Raw genomic sequence first — 19,313 nt, forward strand, 5'->3', positions numbered from 1 at the left:
TGATCTCTCAGGTCCTTTCTAATTTAAATATCCTTTGAATGGGTCCTTCACTGGAAAGCTACTATTTTTGGAGGGTGGGTGAGAGCATTTCTAGAAATACAGTCTTGCTTTTACACAAGCTGGCAAGAGTACTACATTTTGATGTCCTAAGATCTAGGCTTTGTTACAATACCAGACTGTGCATGATTAGAGTAAGTAGGTTCAAATTTCTCTTAAAACACCTATTAACCCATTTGACTGCTCTTTTATAGGCTTCTTTACTAGTCATCCAAAGTCTAACAACTGGGGTTTTCCAAAGTTCTCTCTATACATTCTCATGTGGTGACCATTATCAGCCCTCCCTCACCTACTGAACTATGATTTCTAAGTAGAAGACTCATTGTCAAGATAACACTGATTGCACACATCCTATCAGTTACCACATCTTACCATCTCTACTTTCATGAGCTCTCTTCTATTGTAACATTTCTCTTTTATCATATAGAATCACCTTAGTTCATGCCCCCTTTCCCCTTTACCTCTCTCCTGGACTATTCCAATCAATTAAATGCTTTTCCTTTCTCTTCTCAACAAATACCAGATGGCTCCTATTTCTTCTAAGATAAAAATGTAAAAACTCCTGTATGACTTTTTAAAAATCCTTCATAACTGAGATCAAAACTATCTTTCCAGTCTTATATATACACCTTACTCCTCATCCTGCACTTCAGTCCAGCCAAACAAGCAATCTTTGCTGTTCCTTGCACATACTTTATTTCTCATCTATGTGCCTTTAGTAGACTAAAATGTATTGCCTGGTCCATACCAGAAAGAATCCTTGTCAAACTTTTATATGTTGCTCAAGAGATACTTTCCCCATCAAGCCTACCTTGCATACAAGGTAGGGTGCAGTGGATAGAGCACCAGCCCTGAAGTCAGAAGGACCTGATTTCAAATCTGGCCGCAGACATTTGACACTTACTAGCTAGCTGTGTGACCTTGACTGCCTCACATCCAAGGCTATCTCCAGTCATTCTGATCCATATTTGGCCATTAGAACCAGATGGCTCTGGAGGACAAAGTGAGGCTGATGACAGCACAGCAACCTCTAATTCAAATCTAATTCACTTGGTTGTCATAGCATCACTCCTGATGTCATGGCTCTTCTTCAAGAATGAAGGATAAACATTACCTTCTGTATACTGCATATCTATCTACATACATGTTTACTCCAATAAAAGAACAAAAGCCTTCCAGAAAATGTTCCATTCTTTGCATTCTACTGTATTCCAAGAACCCTCTCAAAGTGCCTGGTACATAGCAGGTGCTATTCACCTGAATTTAAAAATACCTTGAAAGAACAGGCATTTGTTTTATCATAAGGCAAAGAAAATAAAAAATATATTAGGACATTAGAATCCTTCTAATTTAACAAGTATTTGCTAACCAATTATCTACACAACTTTAGAAAGTACTATAAAATACCAGCTCTAAATTTCATGAACCAATTACTAGATATGTGACTTTGGACAAATCCTGCTCTCTGAGTCTTACTTTAGACTATATCTCTAAGGTATTTTCTATTCCTGTATCTTAATCCACCAATTTCACCAAAAATTATTAAGGTAAGAAAACTTTTCTTTTTAGTTTTTCACATTCTATTTCCCAAGTTCTGGTATCAACTGAGTTAGAGCAGCCAGAATGAATACTCACTTTCTGATTCTGCTAAGTCTCCTGATATCTCTTTCACCCAGTCTGCATAGTCGTGAATGACAGCAACTCCAGGATTAGGGACCACCAGAGGACACAGTTCATCTACATGGACAGTGCTGTGCTTAAGTTTGATCTCCAATGGAGTCTGGTATAACTGTAAATCTCTATCCATCCTCCTTTGTCTCAAGCTCAGTTTTTCCATGTGGACTTTAAATGGGGACTCTGTTAGGCTAAAAAATAAGAAATTAGCTCAGTATGGGAATATGAAACAAGTATTTACAAGAAAGTCACTGATGTATTTTAAGATTAAGGCATATTATACTTCACAATCTAACAGTTTGAAGAAATTTGGACACTAAATAGTACAGAGCTCAATTACAGTAGAGTAGAAAAAAATCATTACACTTTTTTCTTAGAAAAAATCATGCATATGTTTTGGCTGTTTTCCAAAGTAAAATATAGTTTATAGTAGTCAAAAAACATTAGTTCAATTAGATTTCATACTGATTGTCTCATTTCAAAGTAGAAAAACTCTATTAAGTTATTATGGGACATCAAATAGGTCTACTAGCTAGAATTCTACTAGAAAGCAAATGTCACTTAAGTAACCTCTTCCTTGATCCTCAACTATGATTCTCCTTTATAGTGTTGATCAGTTTTCACTTGAACAATTAAAATGATAAGGAACTATACCAAATCAGTCTGTTCATTTTGCTATACACCACTAATAACCCTGAAATTCTTCCTTGGGTTGAACACACCCCCTGTAACTTTAACTTTGTAGACCCTAGAGTTCTTCCCTAAGGGGTCTGCAATAGAGCAAATCTATTCCTTTTGCCTAATGATAGTAAAGATTGAGCTTTTCATTGCCACCCCTGACCAGATCTTTTCTTTATTAAGATTAAAAAATCCCCCCCTCCCTGTTCCTTCAAACAATTCTATGATATATTTTCCAAAACTCTTGTTCACAGAAATGCTTTGCTTAATTATGAATATTTGTAGAGTTCCCCTTCATACACATACAATGGGGATATAAGATTTTTTTGCTAATTGAAATTTTTTTTAAAAAATTCAAACTCCCCCCAAACTCTGATCATCCTGATTGCTTGTATGAGCTCTGTGGCTTGGTGTTCTCTTGTCATAAAGTGTGGTTCTCAGAACTGAATATAAACTTCATAGGCTTTGATTAGTTCAGAGCATATCACTTTCCTTGTTCTAGACACTAAATCTCTATCAATATGATTGTGTCGGTTATAGATACTATGAGACCCCAATGATGACAATTATGTACTTTACATAGAAAAGTAAACGGCTTATTAATGAACATGAAAATAAATTCAATATAATCATGGTCCAGTTTAGACAACTGAAAGCTATGGGGTTATTAGAACTGGAAGGGGCTTCAACAACTTCATCTTATAGAAAAGGAAACCAAGGTCTGCAGAGGTTAAAATGATGTTCCCAAATTCCAACTCTCTATTATATCACACTGCCTCATGTAACTGCTAAAGAGAGGCAGTAGACACTTATATGGTTCCCAAGTTAAATCCTATACAATAGTAATTATTCAAGGGTAGGAGAAATCTGATCTGCATTCTACCTTCTTGTACTGTCTAAAAGTCCTCAAGAACACAACAAGGCCAAATTGGTTAGTAAACAAAATATGATTAGAACCATGTGACCTCCTGATCTTAGCCACAGCCTTTCCAACTGTCTCCTCTATCAATCCAAAGGTTAAAAAAAAAAGTATGTTGAATGAGTTGAGAAATACTGCTCACGATTTGACAGTTATTGGGTTAGGCAGAAATCCATATTCCATAGATTCAGTGCTTTGGTGATCTCCAGGTTCCTGGAATCCACTCAGTTGATCACCACTATTGACAAAGGTCCAATTGGGGCCCCAGCCAACCCGGAATGAACGTCCCATGAAGAGTGCCATATCCATCAAGAGCTTTCCTTTGCCACAGGTGACAGATTTTTCCAGAGGAACAAGGCCTGGTTGTCTTCGAACACCCACAGTTTTTAACTGGACCTCAGGCACTGGGGCAGGCACTGCAAACACAGGAGCCAGTGGTGGAGGAACTGGCCAAGAAGATGTAGAAGGGGCACTTGTTAAAGATGAAGCTCTGAGATTTCGACATTCTGGCACAGAGGCACTTGGCAAGAGAAAAGCTCCACTTGTAAACTTTGACTGTAGTAATCCGCCAACTGAGGGAAGGGAAAAACAGTAAGAGAAAGTCTCGTTAGTCTATTACTCCTTAAAAAAAAAAAGTCAATTACATTAGGTCAAGACTCTAAATCACTAAATTACTCTTTATTACAAATTAATTGGTGGGTAGAATAGGATAAAATTTAATTTTTTTGCCAAATTACTTTGCAGTAAAGAATTGATACATTAGAACCAAAAATATAAATACACTCAACTGAATTATAGGTTAAGTAAGGGACAACTAAGGACATCCTCTATGGGTATGTTTTACTTATAAACACATTAGGATAAACAATATTAAGCTAGTTTTCATAACAGCAATTTTCAGACTGATATTCAAGAATATTAATATGAATGGAGTTCAAGTATTTATATGAATGAATATCAATCATCTCCTTAGGCATTTAGTCAATCAACATTACTATGGGTTTTTGTTACAAAGCACAGGTATCTAGTTATAATGGGAGCAGTTTTACACAAGAATACCTAAGGATCTAATTCATACCATTCTCAGTCCCAAAAGGAGGCAAATAGCATAAATATATTTTCACATACAAATACCTAATATTTTGTATGTGTTTCTCTCACAAGGATATTCTATCACTATAACATTATGTAGTTTTTTAATCAAATGTTTAATGCTTAAGTCAATAAGTAATAAGACATTAAGAAAGGGTCATTTTTCTAATTCTGGAGTATCTTACATTATTATTATTTTATTATTATTTTAGGTTTTTGCAAGGCAAATGGGGTTAAGTGGCTTGCCCAAGGCCACACAGCTAGGTAATTATTAAGTGTCTGAGACAGGTACTCCCGACTCCAGGGCTGGTGCTCTATCTACTGTGCCACCTAGCTGCCCCAAAAGAAATAATTATATATATATGCATATGTATGCATATATATATGTATATATATATACACATATATATATGATATAAAAATAAAATAAAGAGGGTAATTTGTTCCATCTTTAATAAGGGAAGCATAATGAAAACTCTATCCAAAAGCAAACCATTGTGCTCTTAGGTTTTTATGAAATTATAATCCTCTGATTATTTCATTATTTCCTTTTATCTTACCTAATGTTCGAGATTTTGGTGGGTGTGCTGATGAAATAGGAAGTCTAGGAGAACAGATTTCTTGAGAAAGGTCTACTTTGGAAGGAAGTTTGCCAAAGCGCTGATCAAGGACCCAGTCTGCATCTTCTTCCTCAGCAAGCAAAGATGCTTTCATGATCTAAAAGGGCAGTACCAGGGTGAGCTTGTTTCCCTAAAGTCTCCAAGGCCATTAGGGCAATGCATGAATAACTGTGCCCCACTCAATAACTCAAACCCACACTCAATATATATATTTTACACACACACACACACACACACACACACACACACACACACCCACAAATTTCTCATGACTAAGTGATATAATCAAGTATATATAATAATCACTTGATTTTCATTGTAAGTAAGGCAATGTGCAGAGTAAGGAAGAAATGAACCTAGGATTGAACAATAATTTTTTTTTTGGGGGGGGGGAGACAGACTCCTTTCCATCTTTGAGATCTTAAGTTTCCTCATCTGTAAACAGGAAAGTCCCTCTCAAAGGCGGTGAAAAAAGTTAATACATTAAAAACACGGACCCTATTCTGACTCACCTACAAAACTGTACATATGGATGGCATATTAATACATCAAAATAGGGAAGTGACCTCAGTTAAGTTAAAGGGAAAGTTGCACTGACTTTCCATCCCACTTAAAGTGAGTAAGAAATTTACCTGTAAGACATGTGGGTTAATACCCAATGAAGATGCAATGTGTGTTGAAGCAGATACAGGTTCTTGCTCTTCAGGAATGACTTCTTCTACTATGGAATCCAAAACTGGTTCCTGGGTAATATCTATCATATCGCTGTCCAGCTCCACAACCCTCCCTAGCTGTTCCACCTCTGGGCTTTGGCTCTGTAGACAATAGAAAAAATTAGGGAAAAAATGATATTAAATGATGCTGCATTTGTTCAAAGTTTCAAGATTTCAAGGCCTGTTTATTCAGCAAACCACAGGACAGAGTTCAAACAAAGACCCAACCATGCTGACAGTACCTCCCCAAATATTCATTGGAATCTAAGCCCAAGAAGAACTAGGGGTAACTCTTATATGGGAACCTACCACCCATGACAATAATTCTACTGCAACAGACAAGTTATTACAGCCCCTGGGGAATCTGGGGACATGTCCTTTCTAAATGGACAATTTTTGCCATACTCTTATGTTCACCTCTATATACTCACAGTAAATACAGTTGAGTTAAAAGAGGAAGCCCAAACTTGACAACACAGGCTGTGTTAATTTACCATATATTGTGTTAGGCTAAGAGGGAAGTTCTTAGTGCAAAATGGTTAAGATACCTAAAAATCTCCTGTCAGTTGACCAAAAACATGGAGCTCTATTGCCATGCTGAGCATAGTGAAATGAATTAAATCTAAAACTTCATCAATGGAAAAACAAGTATTTAGTCTGGGAATAGTCCTGGTGTGTTTAAAAACATCAAGACGATAGGAAATTTTTTGTACTTTTATTAAAAAGTTTTAGTGATAAACATGAACAACAGTTTACAGTGTAGAACGATAAAACATTCACAAAATAAAACGTACATTTATCACTGACTTGGCACACATACCTCAAGTTCATCCCATAAACTGAGACCTGACTTTATATTATGCTAATAAATTAATCAACCCATTAACAGACATTTCCCACAACAATAAACTACCAATTATTTCTCATTTCACTGTAACAATTTTTCTGAATTTCATCCACAGAGCTTTTGATTGTTCTTATATAAGTAGCCATCATTCATGTTAAGCTCCGAATGAGTGACATTACACATAAATGAATAGCAAGAGAAATTTCCATGGTTTCAATAGATAAAATATGATCTTGATTTCTTGACCTCCTGTAACTATTTAGGCCTAAATTAAATATCACTCAAGTTTTCTTTACTATTCCACTTTTAAAGGGATGTGTGATCTCATATTTCAGGTACATAAAAAGAGAATATGCAATAGCTAAGTAATTTCTGCAGGTTAGAACAGAAAGCAGACTAATGCATTACCAACTATGTTGGATTTTCTGGCCAGATCACATCTTGATACTGCTATTTACCACCTACTATCACAGACAAATCCTTTGTGAGATAATGGATCTCTCTGTAAAGAAAGGGGGTTGGACTAGATAACTGTCCTCTGCATCTAGAGTCTAAATATTAACACTGTAACTCTAAAGTATGAATGAAAAATATGATCATGTCTAATTATTTGAATGCTCTAAAACTTGTTAGAAATCCTTGGAATTTATAGTTCTATTCCTCACAATTCTGGGATCATAAATTGGGTCCCAAGATCATCTACTTAACTTTCTTATTTAACAAATAATGTTTAGGAGAGGAGGCACAATATCAAAAATATAATTAAATACTGGAGTTTCTTAAAGGTCAATTTTTCTCAAATTAAACATTTGCCTTAAGAATATAAACTGGTTTTAGGAAAACTGTAGAAAAATGTAGTCCTATTTGAGAAGTCATCCAAAGAACAACTTGAAGGACCAGTTCTTATACCACTTCTCCCCATCTGAGAGTTATTTTATAACAAATAGAATATTCTCCAAAGAGAAGCTTCAAATGACATAATTGCTCAGTCACTTAAGTGAAATATACACAGCTGTACCTGTTTTATTCTAAAAAAGAGACAAAAGTTGAATGAGTAATCCAAAAGTAAAGAGATTCTTCTAAGAAATCACAATTTTTGACCCAATAGATGATCAGTTAATGACAATGGTGCTGGAGAAAATTGCAAAATCAGATTCTTACTACACCATTCTAAGTAAGAAAATGTTTTTTCATTTTATTTTAAAATTGGAACCATGATTTTCCTAAAGTATTATATTATACAGATTTCCAAATATATGAAATTCTGCCACAAAGGGTATGGGATCAAATCTTAAGTTTTGTTGTTCATTGGATTATGGTGATGCTGGTATAAAACCTCTTCTCTTTCTGCTTTAATTTTTTAATCTGTAATATGACTGGAGTTAGACTAGAACAGGAGTTTTTAACCTTTTGTATGTGTTATGGACAAGCCTTTTGGAATGGTTTGCTGCCTAACATTCATAACTGAAAAAAATGGCAAATTTCAATTAAGAAGTTAGTATAAATGAAGATGCAAGCTTTTTTCTCAGATCCTGAGAAATCTGGTCAAGTCTGTCAGGTTAAGAACTTCAGTCCTGGATAATCTCTCTTCCTACTTTAAAACCTTTGATCTTTTGTTTTTTCTGTATTTACTTAAGAGTTGGCAAAACATGAAATACAGACCTTAAATTACATCAAGAACTTTCTAAAACAGCTACTATAACCAAAAGAAGGCTGAAAGCAATGGGGGTAGGGGTAGGGTTACTATTACAGTTGAGTGTTTTTACTTCTAGAAAAGATTTTCCAAAAAATAAAGGCAGTTTCTTTTTCATTTGAAATCAAAAACAGATTAAAAAAAAAAACCACTCCAGTTATTTCGCCCCACCTACCTTGGATTTTTCTAAATTGAAAAACTAAAGTTTTATACAAAAAATGTTAAGTTTCTGAGCAATTCAACTAACCTACACTGGATAAATAAAACTGATTTTTGTTTTGGAACATAAGTTTCAATCATGTGTCTAATGCAAAGTTGAGGTCAAAAGCTAACATTATTCTATGTCCATGACAATCAATAGGTTGGGGTAGCTAGGTGGCACAGTGGATAGAGCCCTGGTGTCAGGAGGACCTGAATTCAAACATGACCTCAAACACATGATACTTAACTAGCTGTGTGACCCTGAGCAAGTCATTTAACTTCAAAGATGGAATAGGACTGGAAAAAAAAAGTCTAAAATCATAACAAAAACCTTTCTACAAATGCCTTAGTTCCATTGTAGGACTACTAAGGTACTTACTAGCTTCAGAGGAATTCTCTCTAACTAGGGGAGGAGGAAGGTTGTCTTCTAACTGCTCAGATTCTCTTGGGTCTTTACAGGTCCAGAGAAAGCAGGTCCAAACCAAATGGAAATATGGATCCTAAAGAGGTATTGGAGAGGAGAGAAAACGCAGGGCAAGGTGTATGGAATACTAGTCCATGAGAGATAAGCTTCACATATGCCCAAGTAACTTAAGCATGTAACTGAATGACTACTTTAAAATCTTATACTAGAGAGGAATCTATACTCACAACCCCCATAGACTGGGGTGAATAAGGAAGGGGAAAGTTCATCTTAATAAAGTGACTCTGGAGTCCATCCTGATTATTTAACTACAAACAGTCTGCAGTGCAAGTACTTTCTGGTTTTTGTCTTCATCTCTGTACTACAACTAAATATAAAGTCATATTCTGCACTACTGATCAGTCGGGTCTGAACACATCTCTAATACCCAAGGACATTAAAAAGTAGCAGTCAGAAAATGCAGGTGTAGAAATTGGGGAAGTTCAGAAACAGTCATCTACCTCCTCCTCTTCCTGGAACAGTCCCTTCTCAAAAGCTCATTTTTCTGCTGTTTCTATAGCTCTACTACACAACAATGCTAATCAAGGATAAAAATCAACCTGTTTGTTTCACAATTTTAAAAGTTGGATGGAAGAGGGTAGAGCCAAAATGGTGGAGAAAAGGCTGCAACTTGCCTGAGGCTCTCCCCCCAAGTAAACACCTCTATATAAAAAACAATTCTTGGAGTGGCAGCACCCCCAAAAGGGATGAGATAACATTAATCTTCCAGTCAAAGACAACTTAGAAGGTCATCAGAAAACATCTGCTGTACCTTTGTGTAAATGTAGCATAATCCAGGCCAAGGCTGCTCATATTGGACTCCAGCAAATCATGAACAGGCCCGGGGATCTACTGAATCAGTAGCAGAAGCGGTGGCTTCAGCCCCAGACAGTAAAGAGGGTCAGACAACTGATCAGATGGAGACTGCAGGGATCTCTTTGCTAACACTGAGGGCAAGACTGTGTGGCTATGCTCATATTCAGACCCGAGGTGCAGTTCTGGGCAGCAGTTACAGAGAAGGGGAACAACAGCCCCAGAACTTGTTTATACAGTGGAATGGAGACCCTCCTCAGTTTCAGAGCAGAAGAGAACTTGTGATCTCTCAAAGACCAGATCACAGGGCAAGAGATTAGGAAACACACCTCTCCTCAGATCATCCTACTCTGGAAGACCTGAACACTTACAGATTCCTAGAAGTATTTCTGAAAACAGCTGCACTTTTGGAAAAGTGTGCCTTTTCCCTAGAAGCAGAGCCTCACTTTAGCAAAGAGATAAATGCTAAGAAATAGATTGGGAAAATGAGCCAACAGTGGGAAAAATTCTGACCATAGAAAGACATTAAGGTGACAAAAAAAATCAAAACACACATTCAGAAGAAGATAAAAGTCATAGCTCCCAGATCCAAAGCCTCCAAGAAAAATATGAATGGGTCTCAGGTCACAGAAGAGCTCCAACAGGATTTCGAAAATCAAGGAAGAAATACAGGAAAAATTGAGAAAAGAAATGAGAATGATGAAAGAAAATCATGAAAAAAGAGTCAATAGCTTAGTAAAGGAAACACCAAAATATACTGAAGAAATAACATTTAAAAAAACAGACTAAGCCAAATAAGAGGTCCAAAAGTCAAGCAGCACTGGCCAATGGAAAATGAGGTACAAAAATTTATTCCTTCATGAAAAATCTCCTTAAAAGGGAGGAAGATTGGCCAAATGGAAAAGGTATAAAAGTTTACTAAATAAAATAATTTGTCAAAAATTAGAATTGAGAAACAGAAGCTAGTGACTTTATGAGAAATCAAGAAACAAATAAAACCAAAAGAATGAGGAAATACAAGAAAATGTGAAATATTACACTGGAAAAACAAATGACCTGGAAAATAGGTTCTAAGGAATTTTAAAATTCCAAGAAATTATTGAGGAAAACTGCCCTGATGTTCTAGAAACAGAGAGTAAAATTAAAAATGAAATAATTCACAGCTCATCTCCTGAAAGAGATTCCAAAATGAAAACCTCCCCCCAAGAATATTCTAGAGCTCCCAGGTCAAGGGCAAAATATTACAAGCAGCCAGGAAAAAAAAATTCAAGTATCATGGAGTCACAGGATAATACAAGTCAAGGTGACACAAGATTTAGCAGCTTTTACATTAAAGGATTGTAGAGCATGATTATGATATTCTAGAAGGTAAAAAAAGAATCAACTCCCTAGCAAAATGGAGCATACTCTTTCAGGGGAAAAGATGGACATTCAATGAAATAGAGGACTTTCCTCATAAAAAGAGCAGAACAGAAAATCTGATTGTCAAATACAAAATTCAAGAGAAGCATAAAAAAGCTAAAAAGGCAAGAGAAATCATAAGGAACCTAATGATAATGATACTGATAACTCTGTAAGAGTTTCATTATGAACTTTCTCATTATTAGGAGTGTATATAGAAATAAGAGAACACAGGTATGAGTAGACTATGAAGGGATGATATATAAAAAATAAAATTAAAGGATAAAAAAAAAAGAAAGCACTGGGAGAAAGAGAGAGGTAGAATGGGGTAAATTATCTCATATAAGAGGCAAGAAAGCTTTAACAGAGGGAAAAATGGGGAAGGTGTGTGTGTTTGTGGGGGGAAATGAGAGAAAACCTTATTTTCATCAGAATTGACTCAAGGAGGGGTGGCTAGATGGCGTAGTGGATAAAGCACCAGCCCTGGAGTCAGGAGTACCTGGGTTCAAATCCGGCCTCAGAATAATTCCCTAGCTATGTGGCCTTGGGCAAGCCACTTAACCCCATTTGCCTTGCAAAAACCTAAAAAAAGAATTGACTCAAGGAGGGAATAGCATATACGTTCAATTGGGACTAGAAATCTATCATATCCTACAGAAAAGTAGGAGAAGGGGGAGGGGTAGAAAGGAGAGCAGACTGAGGGAAGTGGTTGTTAGAAGCAAAATACTTTCTTAGGAGAGATGAGGTAGATAGGACGGAGGGGAAAAGTTAGCAACAGTAACTGAAAAAAATATTGAACTAGTTTCTGTGATTAAAGACTTCATTTCTCAAACATAGAGAATTGAGTCAAATTTATAAAAATAAGAGCCATTCCCCAATTGATAACTATTTTTTCAGATGAAATAATCAAAGCTATTAATATGGAAAAAATACTCTAGAACACTATTGATTAGAGAATGCAAATTAAAACAATTTTGAGGTACTACCTCATACCTATTAGATTGGCTAATAGGACAGAAAGGGAAAATGACAAATGTTGGAGGAAAAATAACAAATATAAGAAAAATGAGATATTAATGCATTCAATACTGGTGATGTTATGATCTGACTCAACCATTCCACTGAACAATTTGGAATTATGCACAAAAGGTTATTAATCATATATATATAACCTTTGACTTAGCAATACAACCACTAGTCTGTACTAAAAGAGATTTGAAAAAAAAAAACAAAAAGGAAAAGGACCTATAAATACAAAAATATCTATAGCAACTCTTTTTTGGTGGCAAAGAATTGGAAATTAAGGGTATGTCCATCAATCAGGGAAATGGCTGAAAAAAACTGTTAGCATGTGAATGCAATAAAATACTACTGTATTATAAGAAAAATCTTGAAAAACTTACATGAACTGATGCAAAGTGAAATGTTCTGTGTACAAAGTAACACCAATATTGTAAGTTGATCAGCTGTGAATGACTTAGTTATTCTCAACAATACCCAAGACAATACTCTACTTTTGGGGAAGGAAGGGGATGGCTGTTTTCACATGACTAATATGGAAATATTTTTCATGACTATACATGTATAACCCATATAGAATTGTTTGCCTTCTCAATAAAGGGAGAGAATTTGGAATTCACAAGTTTTTAAAAAGAATGTTAAAAAAAAGGTTTTTTTACATGTAACAGCTGAAAAATAAAACCCTAATTTAAAAAGAGCTGGGTGAAAACTAAGAGAACTTGATGGTCAAAGTTCATGCTCTTTGTCCATACAGAATGTACTTCTTTTCCATAAGAACTAGAGCATCCTCAAATATTAACAGTAGTGATTTAACACCCCACCCCCTCTCCCTTAAGAAATGTGTTCCAGAATACAAAAATCATTTGGACAACAGGAAGGGGAAATGGGTACTTATGACAAAATGGACATTGCCACACATGCAAGTATTCAATCTTAAGTAATAAAAGTGATTCTGGGACACCCCCACTTTCCAAACCCTTATTACTCTGCTTACATTTACTGCAATTATCAAAAATTCTTTGTGGGGAAGAATATTGCAAAAAGAGCACATCAAATTGAATTGCAACATGCCTCTAGACACACACAGTATAGGAAATGCAGAAAATAATATTTCCTAAGGAAATATTTTTAAAAATCATAAAAGCTGAACCAACAGCAGCCAAATTATTTGGAATGTAAAATGTCCAAGGAAACAGCTTTCATTGGCTGAGGAAAAGGGACAATTAAAAAAGGAGAAAACTTATATATTAAGATATCCCACTCTCACTACTCCCCAGCAAAGAATAGTTTTTTTTTTTATTGTGTCCAAACATCACCTAAACAAAAGCTAAATTCTTTTTAAGTCAAGATATTATACCAGGAGTTTAAAATATAAAAATTTTACCTCTTGCTCCTCAGAAAGAAGGATTATACTCTAATCTGGTCTAAAATGGCTAAAAAAGCAATGTGATACAAAACAAATGCAACAATTCTTAGGTAATTCAAACATAGTAAGTCTCCCCTCTAATCCCTGCTCCCTCCCAAGTTCTTCCAAAACCAGATAATTCCCCTGTCCCAAAATAAACTGCAAAAATTACATTTTGTATTTTTCCATAAAAATAGAATACACCTTCTTAAAATACAAATATACATGTTTGCTTAAGGAATAGGCAAACAACTTGGAAAAACTGTATTTAAATACCTTTGTCCAAGACAAATTACATTTTCAAATAGAAGAGTGAAGAGCAAGGACTATGTTGCACATATTAAAAAATGTTGAGCAAGATAGAATTTGTCCTGCATGAACCTAGGCAGATAATATCTGTATCTCATGTATAAGGACAAACAGAATTCAGTAATTCTCTATTCAAGAAGGAAAACTAACTGTCTGTAGGGGACCACAGAGGAAAATTTCAATTTACCAAAAGATCCTCCAAATCCCTCAAGGGGATAAAGACCCCACCCTACCACCCTCTCTGTCCCCGTCCATCCGTCTCAACTTGATTCCCAACAATTCTGGACTCTTCGGTCTCCAAGTGGTCACACAACAGGTTTGTATTAGCCGACTGGCTTTTGCTCAACTTCCATTTCACCGGTTCTGTTCAAATTCACTGTCCAGTTTCTACCTGGGATGGAAGAGCAGGTTTGCCATTGAGAGCCATTTGTAGTGGTACTGGCTGGCCTACAGGAGGCAGGGGAGCCGTTTTCAATTTCTTTGCTTCTGCTTTAGATTGATTCTCTTCCTCATCCTCATCAGAATCCTGTAGGCCATACTTTGAGAAGTGGGAGACCTAGAAACGAGAACAAACGCAATATAACCAAGGGTTATAAGACTAAATGTCGAAAATCCAGATGCTTCATGGCATACTAACCCCACAGGATTATCAAGAAGTTATCCTATTGAATCAACATCTGTTTCCCAATAACTTTCGCTGATGGGTACTAGATATAATCATTAGCATAGTATTTTCCTCAAAACAAAATACCAAAACTCTAGTGGCTCTTGTCTCCAAAACTATACCTTCTATCTTTAGTATTTAAAGGTAGTTCAAAATCTAATTTCTAATTAATCTAAACGATTTCATATTAATTCTTTGCATTCTTGTGGATGACCTACCAAATGCCCTCCCCATGCTTTTAGCACAGGCCCTCCTTTTAGCTGGGAATGCTATCCCTCATTACCTGTGCTTCTTAGAATCCTTAGCTCCATTCAAGGACAATTTCAAGTGCCACCTGCTATGCATTATGGTTTTCCTGATTCACCCAACTTGTAAGCATATCCTTAACTCCTAGCCTACTAGTTATTTGAGTTTACATTGAATATACATTTACTTAGTTTGCATATAAGTTTCCCTTCCTCCTCAAAAAATAAAATTGACAAATATAGTCATTTGTGTCAGGTTAGATAAATACAGATACTTTTTAAAATCACTTTTATACTGTTTCATCCTCTGTTCTATGCATTTTGGGTTTTGTCCTTCTGTGTCAGTTAAAGCAAGTCTACTCCTTCTCCTGTACAATGATCTTTTAAGGAGTTCAAGCCATCAATTATAGTTCTCCCTAAAGATTTATGTTGTCTTTTCTTAACAGTTCCAGCTTCTTCAACAGATTTTTTTCTGACTCAATTTTCAATCTCCTATGAATCCATCAATGTGATCAAATCCCTCTCAGATCATAGTTAAACATCTGTGGTTAAATGTACTACTCATAAAACTTCTGGGAAGGTCATCATTTTTTACAAATCCTCTTAGGCAGATAAGCCAAGAAAAGACATGTCTTCACATGCAATGGAACATCTAGCGTTTTATAAAACATAGTTGGAATGGTTTTGCCTTGTGGAAAGAGAGCTGAGTGGAAAGAAAAAGATCTTCAAATTGACAAGACAATCTTTTACATTACCAAACTGTTTATCATAGTCACAGAGAATTGTGGAGGAGAAAGAGGCTTGAGTTTCAGTGTAATTTTTAGTTGGCCCCCAGGAACACTAAAATGAAGCAATGGAACAAGCTTCTCCTTCCTTAGAAACTAACAACTGAGAATTGAATCAGATGTGGCTGATGCTTTTTTTTTTCTTCAAGGCAATGTAGTTAAGTAACTTGCCCATCATCACAACAAGCCAAGTAAGTATCTGAGGGCAGATTTGAACTCAGGTACTACTGACTCTAGGACTGGAACTCTATCCACTGCACCACGTAACTGCCCAAATTAGATGCCTTTAAAGCTCCTTCAAGCTCTGAAAGTCTATGATCATGATCCCGTTAATTAAAAAGTCAGAAATAACTAGATAGCAGTACCTTAAATACCCAAGAACCAGTCTCTGGACGGTATTCCTTGAACTGGGCCCCCTGTTTTCGTGAAACAGCTTCTAACCTCCCCTCATAGTTGATATCAGCTAGTCGTTCAGGATTCTTTATTAAGCAACGAGAAGTTTTGTCAGTTGGCCAAACCCCATCCAAGGTGACTTCAGCTCGCCTGTTAAACAAAAAATCAAGGTTAAGTGCTTCGTATTTGGGATTTTGAATCAAAACAATACCTATACAAAAAATAAGCTAATCATGCACTGCTTTCAAAATTTTCTCTAGCTCAGATGTGTCCCCTGACTATACCAAAAGCTCTTTAAGTAAGGTACCATGCCTCTGCCTACTCCCATAACATCTTAATACAATATTCAATTGTGGTGGTAATAAATAAATGCTTCATAAAATCTGTTTAACATTTTGTACAAATATAACTAACAAGGTTGGGGGGGGTGGGAATTTAAAACTACAAAAATGAATGCTGAAAATTATCTCTTGATATATTTGGAAAAATAAATTAAAAGGGGAAAAAAGAATGCCTCATAAGAGATTAGTGAATGCCTACCTATGAATCCTGGGACTGGATCGAGAAGTCAAGACTCTAGTACTGTTAGCAATATTATTAATTTGAAAAAGACCTAGAGAACATTTCCTTTAAGATATGTAGATAGTGGCAAGTGTAAAGATGGACTATCTTAGAACTGGGGCGGAGAAACCACCTCTTACAAAGGAATAGGGAAATCAGCAGGCAGCTCTTTTATAAGATTTAACCAGACACTTAAAGATCAAAAACATTAAAATGATTATTTCCACAGAACTTTCCCATCTGACTAAAGGACAACTGTAGTAAGAAGTTAGAAAAACATGACGATGAGATTAGGCATGATTAAAAAAACTGAAAAGGTATTTCCAATATATAAAATGGAAGGAATTTTTGAGAAGTGTTTTAAGAGATATTGCTGTGATTTAGCAATGTTTTAGAGTTCAAATAGAAACAGCAGAAACAAGTCAAAAGAATTACAGAATTTCACACTGTGTCAGTATTTAAAAAAACAATTATTAAGAGGTGGGAAAAGAGAAAAAGTGATCAAAATCACTAACTACACTGAATTCTTGTTCAATTATGTATTCTATTGGCAACACATTTTCAGATATAGGTAATAAGTAAATTTGGCTTTGAGATGTCCTAAAGATTTCTCACGTCCAACCTAACTAAAACAAAATTCATTATCTTTTCCCCAAAGTTCACCCTTCTATATAAATTCCTAATAAAAAAAGGAAAATTAAAAATTAAAACATACAAGTACATACTCAAAAATCTGAAAGGAGATGGAGGTGCAAATATCTTACATTTCAACAAAATGCTTTCTTCATTCCATTTTCAATTCTGTTCAAGTTACATCATATTTTGAATAAGCCTTTGCCTCTCACCTCCACTGTTTTTCCAAGGCTTAATTAAGATGTTACCTCTCTCATGGAAGCTTCCCTAACTTTTATTCCTCAACTTATTTCATACAGGTTCATTGAAAGTGACCTCTCCAGGAAGGAGTTAAGATATTTCACATGAGTCAAGAAAAAGCTTTTTTAACGGAGTGGAACAGGGGAAGGCAAGGGGGAATGAGTGAGTCTTCATTCTAATCAGAAATGGTTCAGAGAGGAAATAATATACATACTTAATAGGGTATAGAAACCTATCTTATCCTAGAGAAAAATGAAAAGAAAGAGATGGGATAAGGGGGAATGGGGGGGAATAGGCGATAGAAGAGAGGGAAGATTATGGGAGAGGGCACTCAGAAACAACATACGTTTGGATAGGAACAGGATGAAAACAGAGAGAGAATAGAATAAATGAGAGTGGGAGGAATAGAGTGGAGGGAAATGCAGTTAGTAATAACAACTGTGAGAAAAATATTGAAGCAACTTCTCTGGTGGATAAAGAAGGCAACTCATCCCAGAGACAGAGCCACTGGAATCTGAACATAGACTGAAGTAAATTTTTTTTTCCCTCCCTCTCATTATTCTTGAGGTTTCTCATCTTTTTTTTTTTGGGGGGGGTGTTATTTTACTCTCATAACAAAATAATTATAATAATATAAAACAAATAAGCAAAAAAATTGTTAAAAAAAAAGAAAAGAAAAAGAAAATCATCTCTCTAAATGCTAGTCTTTAACCTATACATTGTTTTCCTCAGTCTTCCCTATGTAGTTATTTGCATATTTGGCCTTCCCCCTTCTTTGGAAGGGCAAGTTCCTGGAGAGGTCTGTTATACGTATCTTTATCTCTAACACTGGGCACAAGAAACACTAAAAGCACAGAGTGGATACTTCAAAAATATTTACTGAACCGAAATACCACATTAAAGAAAATCTGCCTTCCGACCCCTTGTAAAGATGGAAAAAAAGTTTTACCTGTTTAGTCCTTCTCCCACAGGAGGTTTCAGTTCATCATCCAAGTAGACAATGACTTCTTTTCTACGAATATGTACAATTTCATCCAAGTTGAGGTTAGTTAAATTTACCACTCCTTCAAAATAAATTGAGCCATAACCTAGAAATTGAAACCAACAATTTAAAACCCATCCTCTGTACCACAAGAATAGAAGTTTCACTCATATAACCGCCAATTGGTTCACAAAGGATTTTCAGCAACACCAAGTGGTTGGTTGTTTATTTTTGCATATAGAATTATGCATTATTTTGCACAAAAATTTTGGTTAAGTGGGTGAAAACAGATGATAAATTGTTAAAATGACTTTCAACAAATTAAATAAAGATATTACACTAAGTTACAATGCAATTTTTTAAAATTTTATTTTTATTTAAGGTAATGGGGTTAAGAGTGACTTGCCCAAGGTCACAACAGCTAGGCAATTATCAAGTGTCTTCAGGTCCTCCTGACTCTAGGGCAGGTGTTCTATCTACTGTGTCACCTAGCTGCTCCAACAACACAATTTTTATTTTCTTTCTTTCTTTCTTTAAAGTTTTTTGCAAGGCAAATTCGGTTAAGTGGCTTGCCCAAGGCCACAGAGCTTGGTAATTATTAAGTGTCTGAGGCCGGATTTGAACTCAGGTACTCTTGACTCCAGGACTAGTGCTCTATCCACTGCTCCACCAAGCTGCCCTGACACAATTTTTTAATTAGATGCTATAGCTGTATTATATTGTTGTACCAAATATAAAAATAAAATTAAATAATTCAAGTGAAACCAAGAGAATAATATTCAAATACTGACACACTTTTACTTATGTTTTAAATTTCAGATAAGGGAGTAGGAAATAATAGGGAGAAACCCAAGCAGTATAATGAAATAAATAGCCTTCATGACTTCCAACTCAAATGCTTAGGG

At 35.6% G+C, this 19,313-nt stretch overlaps 1 protein-coding gene across 3 annotated transcripts in view; it reads right to left on the bottom strand.

The window, feature by feature from the left end:
* Positions 1 to 19,313, bottom strand: part of LOC141508582 (nuclear pore complex protein Nup98-Nup96-like) — a 92,041-nt gene that overhangs the window by 19,014 nt on the left and 53,714 nt on the right. For all 3 annotated transcript variants that reach the window (XM_074217346.1, XM_074217347.1, XM_074217345.1), the window contains exons 18-24: positions 18,376 to 18,514; positions 15,965 to 16,142; positions 14,297 to 14,461; positions 5,673 to 5,855; positions 4,981 to 5,137; positions 3,471 to 3,900; positions 1,693 to 1,922 (exon numbers count right to left, since the gene is read on the bottom strand). In XM_074217346.1, the coding sequence (XP_074073447.1) occupies positions 1,693 to 1,922; positions 3,471 to 3,900; positions 4,981 to 5,137; positions 5,673 to 5,855; positions 14,297 to 14,461; positions 15,965 to 16,142; positions 18,376 to 18,514 (1,482 nt within the window). The remainder of the gene's footprint in view (positions 1 to 1,692; positions 1,923 to 3,470; positions 3,901 to 4,980; positions 5,138 to 5,672; positions 5,856 to 14,296; positions 14,462 to 15,964; positions 16,143 to 18,375; positions 18,515 to 19,313) is intronic.

Source organism: Macrotis lagotis, chromosome 1, assembly GCF_037893015.1.
Source record: "Macrotis lagotis isolate mMagLag1 chromosome 1, bilby.v1.9.chrom.fasta, whole genome shotgun sequence".
Lineage (NCBI taxonomy): Eukaryota > Metazoa > Chordata > Mammalia > Peramelemorphia > Peramelidae > Macrotis > Macrotis lagotis.